The 12607-nt window shown below is 34.9% G+C and overlaps 1 protein-coding gene and 1 pseudogene across 1 annotated transcript; both read right to left on the bottom strand.

The window, feature by feature from the left end:
- On the bottom strand, positions 1-4008 carry LOC141847283 (protein NETWORKED 2A-like; annotated as a pseudogene).
- Positions 4009-5213: 1205 nt separating this feature from the next.
- On the bottom strand, positions 5214-8110 carry LOC141847282 (uncharacterized). Its single transcript, XM_074735289.1, has 5 exons — positions 7886-8110; positions 7546-7613; positions 7324-7450; positions 5538-5638; positions 5214-5447 (listed from the first exon to the last, which is right to left on the bottom strand). The coding sequence occupies exons 1-5, from the start codon at positions 8067-8069 to the stop codon at positions 5418-5420; spliced, it is 510 nt and encodes a 169-aa protein (XP_074591390.1). The 5' UTR covers positions 8070-8110; the 3' UTR covers positions 5214-5417.
- Between the last annotated feature and the right edge of the window lie 4497 nt (positions 8111-12607).

The following is a 12607-nucleotide window of genomic DNA, read 5'->3' as shown; positions in this document are numbered from 1 at the left end:
CAAAGATCCATTAATCATCTGAATTTGAGATTCAAAATCTGAACCTTGATTCACATTTCCGCAAGAGATGAATCTGCCTCTGGAGAGGCTTCATGAGATGGTGTCCGCAATGTCCAAAGTCGAAAAGAACAATTCTACCTAGACCTGTTCAAAATAACTTCCCAAGTTGACACGGTAGCAATAGTTTGAAGCTGTTCAAATTGTCTTGTTGACTTACCGACTGTGAAATTTAGTCTTTTGCTTCCGAAAAATAGGCAGAATGCGTGTAAATATTGATGGTTTTTTGGGCTTGAAACCATACAGGAAGGCGCTTAATGGTACTCCTGCCGTATTTGGATCATGTTTGCCTCTAGATATTAAAATTTGGAAATTCTCATACAGCTTAGCCAACTGCTTCTCGATTTCAGATTGGACCCCCTTGATTTGATTAAATCCCACCAAAAGGTGGCTTGAAGCCTTATTGCTCATATGTTTCATGTTCATCACCTCACTTTGTAACCTTGCAGCTTCATATGGAGTCAACAATGCTCCCTCAGATGATGAACTTTTGCTCACAACACTCGATATCTCCTCTTGCATATTGTTGAGGGATAAGTACCGCTTCTCCAGTTCCTCTCTCAACAACGTGCTTTGCTCTGACCAAAGCAAGAGCTCAGTCTTCAACTCACTCAGTCTTTTGGCAACTGATTCTGACTCAGCATTGTCAGTCTGACTGCTGGTATCAGTAGATTTGCCGCCTTCTGTCTTATTGGCATCCAGTTTATTGATATCAGCTTGTAGCTCTGTGTACTTGGCTTTGAGCTTCTGCACATAATGGTATGTAGTGCTAAATCTTAACCAAAATTCTAAGTTTTTGCCGAGAAAATGATCAATATTCTTCCCAGACTCTTCAGTAGGTTGAGTTATGTTCTGTTCATAGATACACTCCACATTAATGCCATCGACAGATGAGTCTCTCCCGAGAGTAGATAGAGACATCTCAGAGTTTGAGGATATCAATTCACTGTGACAAGAATCAACAGATGAACCAACTGTACAAAGACCAAGTCTTGTCTTTAGAGATGTCAATTGCTCTCTCAGCAAGCGGATTTCCTCATCTCTCGATGCAATGACATTCACTAGTTCCCCAATCAGAGCCATCATCTCTCGGATGTAGTTTTCATTCTTGTTCTCTACCTCTGACGCATTTTTGAGTGAAGCAACTTCCTTATTCTGCAGAAATTCTTCGAGAAATTCAACAAGTGGCTGAGTTGCATCAATCTCTACCAAGTCTTCTTTGACATCATGGAATTCAGTTACCTCTACATCCTTGCACTCAGGATGTGATTCAATGATACAAGAGGAAGAGACTTCCTCTTCCTCTGGGAATGAAGCTTCATCGCAAGCATTTTCCGTGAGTGTAGGAGGCAGAATCTTCTCTGAAATAGCTTTAACGCTGTGACAAGCTTCATTTAACTTCTCACAGAAACTAGATTCTTCATCCTGGATAATTTTCTCAATTGCCTCAACTTTGCTCAACTCATCTTGGGCTTCCTTAAGTCGTTCAGCTAACACATGTGAGTCCTCAGATAGAATCAATTTCTCCTCTTCCAAGTTCTTCACATTTTTATCCAGTGCACAGCTAACTGAGACAAATTGATTTATTTGTGCAACCTGTGATGAGAGTGTGAGATCTAATTCAGTAACTTTGTCAACAAGGCTATCTATGTGCCGAATAATATCAGCAGTGGAACTTTCAGTGCTTGTCTCAAAGAATTCCTTGATTTTGTCCTGTATAATTTGCAGGCCTAGCTTTGCTTTGTTCAGAGAATCAGCTTCTTCTGCCATGTTTTCAGCAGTGAAGCTTATCTCTGTTGTTTCACTAGCCATCTCTGCCTTATCCATCTCAGATTGATCACAGTCTCTCTTTAGAGCTCCAACTTTTCTTTGGCAATTCTAGTTCTTTCATATTCTAGTTGTACTTGTTCCAATGATGTCTTTCGCTGCTCCTGTAATCTGAATATGACATCTTCGCAGGATTTAATGGCTTTTTCTGTCATTATAATACGCTCATCGACATCTTTGAGGACTTCACTGCTACCAAACTCATCTTGCCACCAGCACATTTCGTCATACATGTCCATGATTTGCTTCTCAATGTCCCAATACTTGACTATACCATTCTCATATGAGCTTTTGATGAATTGTTTTTCAGCTTGCAGAAATAGTATTCCTTTATGAAGCATATTTATTTCCTCTTGAGCCTTTACTTTATTAGCCTCAGATTTGGCCCTCACCTCACCTGCCTTTATAGATGATTCACTTCCTCTTCTCTTCTTCATCAATCCATCAACCGTTCTCCTGTTAACTTTACTTGGGTCGATTGGGGTAATTGCTTTCGGAAAATTTTCCTCCTCCTCCTCCTCTAGCATGGCATAATGGACCTGGTCAGGACAATGAGTTGCTATTGTGTGGTTGGCCTTCTGTAGTTCTCCAGAGACACGGTCAAATCTTGCAGCCAATGCTCTATATGCTTTATGGACATCTTCCACAAAGCCTATCAATTCTGGCCTCCTCTTGAAATAGAACTCTGCTTTTTTAGCAAAGGAATCGGCATCTAATTCAACTACCTTAAGCATATTTGTCACTGTAGACTCCATCTCTGCATAACAAAAAAGTGAAACAGAGACTAATGTTCGTAACTAGAAATATTTAATGATTTTTATAGAATATCCAGTTCAGGCACTTTAATTATGGAACAATAACAAGAATCAGGTAAAAGTCTACTTGAGCATTCATTTTGAACAAATAGACTAATGATTTCTGATGGAGAATCATAGCTCTTTTAATTTACGATAACAAATCATTAAACAATGTTTAATAATTCGAATCATATCTTTGGAAAATCTTGCATACAATGGAGTTCAGGAAAAAAGAAAGAATCTTGCATATAATTACAGTGCTTCTTCAAAGAGCTATATGTCTAAGATCGATTTGCACTATGTATGGGCTGACACCAAAGCAGTAATTTAATAAGGCACTTACACCCTTACATATAGTTCATAGATTGTCCTAACAGGAAAAAGGGCTTCATAATTTTGAAGAGGAAATTTTATACAGTGATTCAATTTGTAACTTGTGGTAAACTGCTTGTTTATGTCTTAGATAAACTATCCATTCAAACAATCAGATCCTTCATGCTTTTAAAGATGAACGATACTATTTTATGAAATCAAAAATTATTTTCATTGTTTGGATGAATTGATAAGGATTACCAAAAAAATAATTCATTTTCCCAAAGACCAAAAATTTAACAAACTTATAAGAAATGATGGATAGCCATGCCAACCAACACTAACGAATCCTCAAAAGAATTGGTTCAAAAGTTGGTAAGTTATGGGAAACTGCTTGTTATGTCTAGATCAACCATCCATTCAAGCAATCAGATCTTTTGTGCTTATAAAGATGAATGATACTTTATGAAAATAAAAGCTATTTTTTCATTGTTTCCATGAATTTAATAAGGCTTATAAAAAAATTATTTTTCTGAAGACCAAAGGTTTAACAAACTCAAGGTTAACCATGCCAACCAACCCTAACTAATATATCCTCAAGAGAATTTATTCGAAAAACATTATTAATGGCCAAAATGATGCTTCTATTACATTACATCATTTTTTTGAAGTGGGATCGGAATGATGTTTCTACTATTGAATATGAAAATCAGTTTCAATATGAAATCAAAATTGCTTTCTTTCAAATCCAGAAATCTTCCAAAAAAGAAAAAATGATACAAATTGCAAACATAAGAATCAAAATCTCGATTCAAAACGATCATGAAATTTATATAACCAATTCATGGTTCTAATCGGAAAAACAAAAGAAGAGATCATATATAGAGGGGAAAAAAACAGGGAAAAGGTTAGGGAACAAACCTCGGAGGTTGTTATCGAGCCATTTTGATTGCTTCGTCCTGATGTTGCTTGCCCACCACCATGAATAGGCACCGCTCTCAGCCCTCTCCAGCATCTCGTGCAATTCTTCCTCCGGCCCTCCCTCCTCTCTCTTTCTCTACTAATCAGGAATGCGAACCGCAGAGAGAGGAGGAGGAGGAGGCGGGGAAGAAGGAAAAAATTCGTTTTGGAGAGCGAGAAGATTAGGTTTTCCATAGGTCATCGAGATAAAAATAGCTTAAAAAGAGACAGGTAAAATACAAGCTGGAGCTCCGAAACAAATGGAGGATGAGGAGGAGGAAGAAGAAGAGGAGGAGGAGCCGACGGCATCTGGCTTCGTTGCCAGAATATACTCGCTATCACCTCTGTCTCGAACTAATTGGGAAAGATAGGAATCGTCGTCGGCGCCGCCAAAAGCGGGGATTTCGTTGCAGAAGCCACATGCCAAATGCCAACCTAACTCGTCTTCCTAATGTGAAGCCAGCCCTGTAGAAGTGCAGAATATGGTCGAGCGCTGGTGGTGCTACTGATCCAAATCCAGAGACGACGGCGGCGACCCAACGTCGTAGCCCTAATCGACGACATTTGAGTGTGGTCTTGAAGCTCCCGCCGGTGGATGGATAACGATTTGCCGGAGAGAGGGCCTGCGGAGCTGATATCATCGACGATGACCGTGATGTGATGTGTTCAGCGTGGTCGCTAGCTGATCAGATCGCCGGTCGCCGGTGGAGGACGAAGCTTTGCCTTCCATACCGACGAGGGAAGCGTGAAAAATATAGACGATGGGAAATTTTCACTTTGCCTTCCGTACTTATATATTTTTTAAATTCCGAAATATATTTATTTTAACGTTATATTAAAATAAATTATTTTTAAAATTTAATTTAATTAAAATATTATATATATAATTTTTTTAATAAATGACCGGCCATTATAGCAGTTATCTGTCATTTTGACTACGTTAAAATGATTTTAATAAAATTCATAAATAATTTTTATATGAAAATACTTAGTGCTTTATGTATTTTAATTTTCTACAAACTAAATTAATTTTTCTGTATGTTATATTTTAATAATTATTAAGATAGTTGCTATAACAATATAAAAAATAAATGTATTTTTTAGGATGAAAAATTATGATAGAATTATTTCATTTTTTAATAAAAAAGAATACCCTTTTAACTAAAACATTAACAAGGGTCCTCTCTCTCTATAATTTAGAGTTTTTAATTTACGCTCTAAATTTTTAAACTTATCATTCATATAATCTAAAAGGGTTAATTAATCAATATAATTTTATACTTAATTATTTTAAAACTTATCATTCATACAATCCGCAACCGGGGCACATTCAAATGGCTGATTTACACCGAGAAATTTATCGTAAAATGAAAAAGAAAACAAAATGTGCACGAACTAGATAATTATAAGGATGCAAATAACTTAGCATGTTGGGGGTGACTCAAAGAAAAGCTTTAAAGGTCTTCAACAAACTGGTTTCAATGTGATCACAATCTGCCGAGAAAATGAGCATAGTAAGAAATTTCCCCAAGGAAAACGGGAAAAAGGAAAGGTAATTCAAAGAACATCATTTAGTAACTTTACCTTTGTTTTCTCATTTGTACCGATATAGTCGCAGAGTCTTTTGCCTCTAACAAGTTCTTTCCCTGCCCACCATAGCTGCATTTGCTGATGAACCTCACAATCTAGTTTGATTTTGAAATATATCGCATATAGTTAGCAGGTAGTGTGAACTTTTTTGACATCTGTGTGAAACAACATATAGGAAAACTATGCTAAATTAAGGTTTAACCATTGACAGAAAGCTGAGACTTGGAAAATTAAGGTTGCCCAGTTCAAGCATTTGTGAAGGTTTTAAGGAGAACTTCAGCAAGACTTGCATGAAGATGGTTAGTTTGTTGTACTAACAGATGTTTGTAAAAATTTGAGTAACTATACATCACAAAAGAAGTTAAGAAGAGCTAAACTTTAGAATTATCCACCCTAAGAATCAGAACTAAGCACAATCGTGGATGAAATTTTATTTCTGTGCAAGCTAAAGGGATGGGCTTTTGCCTGGTGTGTTAAAATTTGATTAGAAAACTACTCTAAATGTGGAAGGTGATCATATTAACCAAAAACTGAAACTATCTCAATAATTGGATTACTTCCGTGGAGTTTCTTCAAATTACGAAGTTCAACTGTTCTTGGATCATTGTGCTTTCAGCACTGAACTAACACTTTAGGCTAGTTTCAGATTGCATCAGTAACTTCTTTGGATAGCATGAATCATTTGGTAACATTTATATTTTTGCAAAATAGAATGTTTGACTCTCTACAGCAAAGCTACTTTGGAAATTACAAACCATTGGAAATGTTCACTGGCTTTTCACTACTAAGGACTACCACATGCTTTCATATTTAATCAAACCATTCCATGAAATTCATATGTACTCATGAATCTTAATGAATTTTTTACTTCTTTCAATCCTTGCCAACCAAATTGCTAAACTGTTAATAACAGTTGAAACTAAAAAGGTGTAATTTGGATCAGAATTCAAGTTGAAACAAATAATCTTAATCTTGCCTTGGACAAACTTAGTTAAAGAACAAATGGAGTGATGCTGGTCCTGTAGCAGGTGTCTTGTGATACCATGAATTGTACCAAGCATGTGTTTCACGTAGAAAGCTTAACACACACAGAATTTTGAGTAGGCTAGTGGAAACAAATTTTGTGAAGAAAAGGTGCTTACATCTTATGAGTTATTTATGTAAACATTTAAGTAGGCAGATATTTCAACGACCATAAAATATGTAATCAGACAAGTTAATTGTGTAGTGTTGAAGATTTAATGGGTACAACAAGACCTAATAAAACTCTTTAAAGTAATTACAATTGAGATAGAAATATCAATATTACCATCAAAATAGAACCTCTTTGCACGCCTTCAAAATGAGGTTCTCCAAATTAATCTTAGTTTATTTTTCAAGATTAGAGAAAAGAACTAAAGAATATAACAAGTGTAGCAAGATCAAAGTGTGTATGGTCAACTCCAATGACATAACATCTATATTTAAGTGAGTTAAAACCTACCTCCGCTTACTAAAAACAAAATGATAAGTTCCTTAGACGAAAATAATGCTAACTAGTATAATAGCCTACCTGCTTGAACCAAGCCAAGGCACTAAGTGAGCCCACAAGTATAATGTTTACCAAATTAGGCAATGCTTGTAACGATATAATAATGAACACTGTTATTACATAATTTTCTAAAGAATCCAAATAGAAATAACATATCAACAGATTATTCTTCTCTTTTTGTGCAACAAACCCATTAACAATACTTCTTTAAGATTCAAAAGAATGCATCATGGAAACAACAAATAATACCAGGAGGCTGTGGTAGATCACAATCAAGAAAACCCTTTGACTGAACAATCTTGACTTCCTTCTCTATGTTCTTAACATGAGCGTGCAGGGAATGAGGTGATAAGAACCTTTTGTGCTCAACTTGATCCTGCAGCAAAGTTTAAAAGCACACATCAGTTCAAATAGACAGCTTCCATAGAAAAAAAAAAGCTATAACCTCTATGCATCTGGACTATATCTAACCTTTGACACATAAGCCTCTGCTTCCGATAAAGATCTCTCCAGGGCAAGAGCTGTGTCAGGAGAAATGTCTGAAACAAAATAAGAAGCTATGTAAGTAAATTCTTGGCAGAATTTATGGAAACTTGGATAAAAATTTGAATTTTTAATGATTTATTATGTTGCAGAAAACATCCAAGAATCATGTATAACATCGTCATTTTTTTACTTTGCTTTGATATGTTACGGAGGATTGCCATTAGGGCTTTAAGTATTTTTTTCCCTTTTGGCATGCTGCGGAAAAGAAACACAAGAATAAAGCTTCTCTAGTTACATAAAACGATTTAGGGTTCCGGAGACTCACCTGAGAAAGAAGGGCCGGAAAGCAGGCGTTGCCGGAGGAGAAGGGAGAGAGATTGGATGTGAGACTGCAGGTGGTGGATGCGGAGGATGGCATCGGCCACCTCATCGATGGCCGAAGTGGAGCTGCAGTGGTAGAGGAACTGCTGCTCCTCCGACGTCGCCGCCTTGACGTGCACCACCACCATCGCTTCTCGAGCTTCGCCCCTTCGACGCTGCAATCTCTCGGCCTGCGCCGATTATGTAAAAAGTACTTTTTTCGACAATTTTTTTTTTCATTTTATATATTGGGTAATTTTGAAAATGGCCCAATATTTATTTTTTTTGAAAAATTACCTTAAAATTTTTTATTTTGCTATTAAAATATCCATTATCTAAAATTAAAATATCAATATTTTACCTCACTAAATTGCAACATAAATTATTCACTTATGAATAAAAAAATTCAAGAGGATATTTACCATTAAATAAATTTTTGAGAATCATGTTAAAAATTCGGAAAATGAATTAAAATTGATATACAAAAGGTTTACTAAGTAAACAAAAGAAATAATTTTATCTCTCGTATAATTCATTTTGTTTTCCATCCTTCAAATTAAATATTATGCATGAACACTAAGACCCTTCCCATTAATGTATTGATATTTTGAATTGGATTAAATTGGAACTTAACAATACTCTCATCTCATTGACTAGGCATGATGGACTCAATAATTAGATTTATGAGGATGATATCAATCGATTGATATGCTAAATTGATACAAGATCATTAACTCACGAGCAAAATATTTCTATTTAAAACTAAGTCAATTGGATACTCAACATTTCTATTTAAAACTAAGTCAATTGGATACTCAACTAGTTAAGTTGAGTCAGTATTTTTTTCATTATTCAACTTTAATTAGTTTTCTACTTATGATTAATAATTCAAGATCCTTAATTTTGTACTCACCTAGTTAAGTTGTAAGAATTTGTTGTTTATCATCATCACTATTTTGCCTAACATCCTCATTGATATCACTTAAGTTTGTTTATTTTGCCAACCTCATTTATGCTATTGCTAATCGCATGACTTTGTTGATGCTTATCGCCCACCATCCTCATCACACACCATTGTCGATCAATTCATCTATATTCATGGAGGCGATAGAGATGATGTTTCCATGAGTTTAATATTTGTAACTATGAGAATTTGAATACACAATTATTAGAAATCTCCAATGAAACATATTCATCTAAATTAAAGGGAAAATATTAAATTTTCATGTATGAAAACATGAGAGTATTAATTATATTTTATTTTGCTATTCAAATCTTGAACAAATTAAACTAGACCAAACTAAGTTAATAAAAGAACAAATGAAATCAATAATTAATTTTGGTTCAATTTTAATATTCGGGTTGAATCACATGATCCATAATATATATATCAAATCAAAATTCGTTCATAGATCTATATTAATCACGGGTGTAACCCATAACAATTCAATTTTAGATTAACAAATATCATTTCCAGTATGCCTCTAGTATTCTTAAACATATGATTATATATAACGAGAAATTTAATTCTAGTCAAGATGCGTCACAAGGAATATCTTGCTTAAAATTAAGTAACCAATTGACACCGATAAATTCTTAACTTGGTACTAGTGATAAATAATTAATTAATTAGATGAGTGTCGGTGAGTCCTTTAATGCGTATTATGATAAATCCCAGTCAGTCTCATGACTGTGGCCGGTGAGTTTCCCACCGACCACCAGGATAAATCGGGAAGCGCATACGGCGGCCAATCCGGATGCCCAGCATCCTTTGATTGTGTTCCCCATCCTGCAAATACGCCGTAGCTAGGGATCAAACCGCGGGTCCGTAGATCACAACTCGGATGTCCTACCGTTGCACCTTTGCCCCGGGGCCCCTTTAATGCGTATTATCTTCTATAGGAAGGAAGCAAAAAAATGATAAATTTTGATCATAATATATATGATTATAAATAAAGAATAAAATATATATAATTAAGTCTTGTTCAACTTTATAATTATATGGGCTTGCAAGTTGCATTGCTTTGGAAAAAGCTTGCGTGGTGCTTTTAATTTGCCTCTCCTCTTTTGCATTTCATCCATCTCTAGCTTTTTGTGTATTGTCTACGTAGCATCAACTTTATATTACTCTTTGTCTCAACTTTCAAATGAATGTCATCTTACGACGATTAACTTTTAATCGGATGGAAAATGACAAGATGCTTACATGAGCCAAATCCAAATTTACTTGGTCCAAATGCATGCTTAATATGATCAAATATGAGTAATTCCGTACGTAAATTTAACCGGTCGATGTTCTAGCTCATGAAGTATATATTGATAGAAGAAAAATATGTAAAGAATGTTTCATGTTTATAATCATGTGAGAATTATTGGACACACTTTCTTTTTTCTTTCAAATCCTCATTCATTGCAACTCAATTTCTTCTTTGCTTCTCATTGGAGTGTCTTCTCAAGTCTCCATCATGTCTCATGTTCATGCAACTTCGTGAAGGAAAGGGAGGGAAAGGAAAGAAAAAGGCTACAAGGCTGGTGGCAAAGGAGAGTTTTGCGTATTAGGTTTGGAGTAAGCTAGATGCATGAATATATGCATGAGCAAAAATATATTATTTTAGTTATGCAATTGATGCTCCTCGGGGCATGGTTGAGTTGGTTACTGCGGGACAGATTTGTTAAAGTGGACAAGGGTCAAATCTCAACGAAGTCAAGACAATGCCCTAACTCATAGTGATCAATTGTATTTTTTCGATTTACCTCACTACAACAAATATGACTTTTCGCAGCGCACAAAAGTCTATCCGCAGCGCACCTTGCATGCTGCATAACTCCAAGCTGTTGAAAGTCAAGCACTTTTCGCAGCGCGCGCCTGCGCGCTGTGGATGCTCTTTTCCGCAGCTCGCACCCGCGCGCTGCGGATGCACTTTTCCACAGCGCACAGGCGCACGCTACGGTTGCGCTTTTCAACAGCGCGTGGGTGCAAGCTGCGAAAAAGTACATTCGCAGCGCGCCGATGCAAGCTGCGAAAAAGTGCATCTGCAGCATGTGCTCGCGCGCTGCGGAAAAATGCATACGCATTTTTTGCAGGCTACTAAATATTTCTATATACACAAATATAATAAAAATACAAATAATTATAAAATCATATCTCTAACATTTATAATCCAACAGACAAATACTACATACAATATCACATTCACAATTATAAAATGAAAGCTCAAACAATTATAATATATATCAGAGTAACAAAAATTCATCTTTACTAAAAAAAAAGTATAAGATGAATTGAGTACTAAAGTTGTACAATATAATTGATTATCTATGTATTCTACTTCAAATTTGTTGATATTATATGACATTTAATTCTTTCAATATCCTTTAGCATTTGTGTCCCTTTTTTATAGAAAATATAAATACATTAAAAACTTTTTTTTTCATAATCTACTCTCATAAATTATTTTTCACAGCTAGCGTGTTTGCTTGTCTCATATACTCTTCATAGCATTATTATCCCTTAAATTATACTAAAAGGAGTTTGTATCAATACGCCTTTTAAGTTATAAATTATAGGTCAATCATTAGCTATATAGGAATAAAATATTCTAAAGTGAGCTAGAGTGACGAATTACAAAGGAATCTCTCTTTTTCTTAATAGCAAAACTCATGGCTAGGTGATCCAATCTATTAAACTATCAAACGGCCAATCATGATGAAACAGATTAATCCATCAAAAATTTATTATTCAAATGGATTAATTCATAATAGAACAAATTAATCCATTAAAAATTCATTATACGATAAAGTGAGATGAGCCGACTTATCAATTTGATAGATTAAAAAATCTCTAATCTAATCCAAGATGAGTTATGAGTTAGACGAGACAACTCACGGCATGTCAAAAAATAAAAAATATTAAAAATATTAAAAATTTTAAGTTTGAATTACAGTTTAAACAGGTCAAGTTAAAATTTTTAAATTTGGATTACGGTTTAGATGGGTCAAATTCATAGTCCATATAATTTTCTACTTTAATTTTAAATTTTAAAGAAAAAATAAGTTTTTTAACCTGCTGACCAACTAATCCTACCACGGGTCAATCTATGTAGGTCACGAGCCTAAACGAATCGATTCACTTGAACTTACATTAAAATGGATTGATAAAATTTTAATATAATCAACCTAAATTATTTAACGGGATGGACCAATCTGATGAACCCAACCCAAATTCATAACTGACTCCACACTCTATGTTTAAAATATTCTAAGAGTTATTTTCTTTCTTTCTTTTGTTTTTTTAGTCTTAACTATAATGCTTGTACTATAATGAAATGTGAAATTATTCTCCATTTAGAACACAAATTATAAAGTTAAAATACATTTAATTTGCCCTAAGACACGATACAATGGTAAATGGTAAGATGAACTCTCATCCAACAAGTGTTCAAGTCTGACATAGGGCATCTCATATGTTCATAGTGCTTGAATCACTCGTGATGCTGAGCCGCCCACTATAACTCATCTGTGCACTTGATATCTAATGAAAAATTTTCGTAAGTTCGAATCAATCATCTTAACCAACTTCTTTCTTAAGTAACTTTTCACATGCATTAATGTGAAGGTTATATCATTTTTTTTTTGAAATAAATAGTATTTGAAAGAATAGATGGTTGTACGGCTCAATCGATAGTTG

The sequence above is a fragment of the Curcuma longa genome, chromosome 16, assembly GCF_044706935.1.
Source record: "Curcuma longa cultivar G26 ecotype Majalengka, Jawa Barat chromosome 16, ITB_CL_G26_1.1, whole genome shotgun sequence".
NCBI classification, from domain to species: Eukaryota; Viridiplantae; Streptophyta; class Magnoliopsida; order Zingiberales; family Zingiberaceae; genus Curcuma; species Curcuma longa.
The sequence above is the reverse complement of the archived record's forward strand: the minus strand, read 5'-3'. Positions and strand labels throughout refer to the sequence as shown.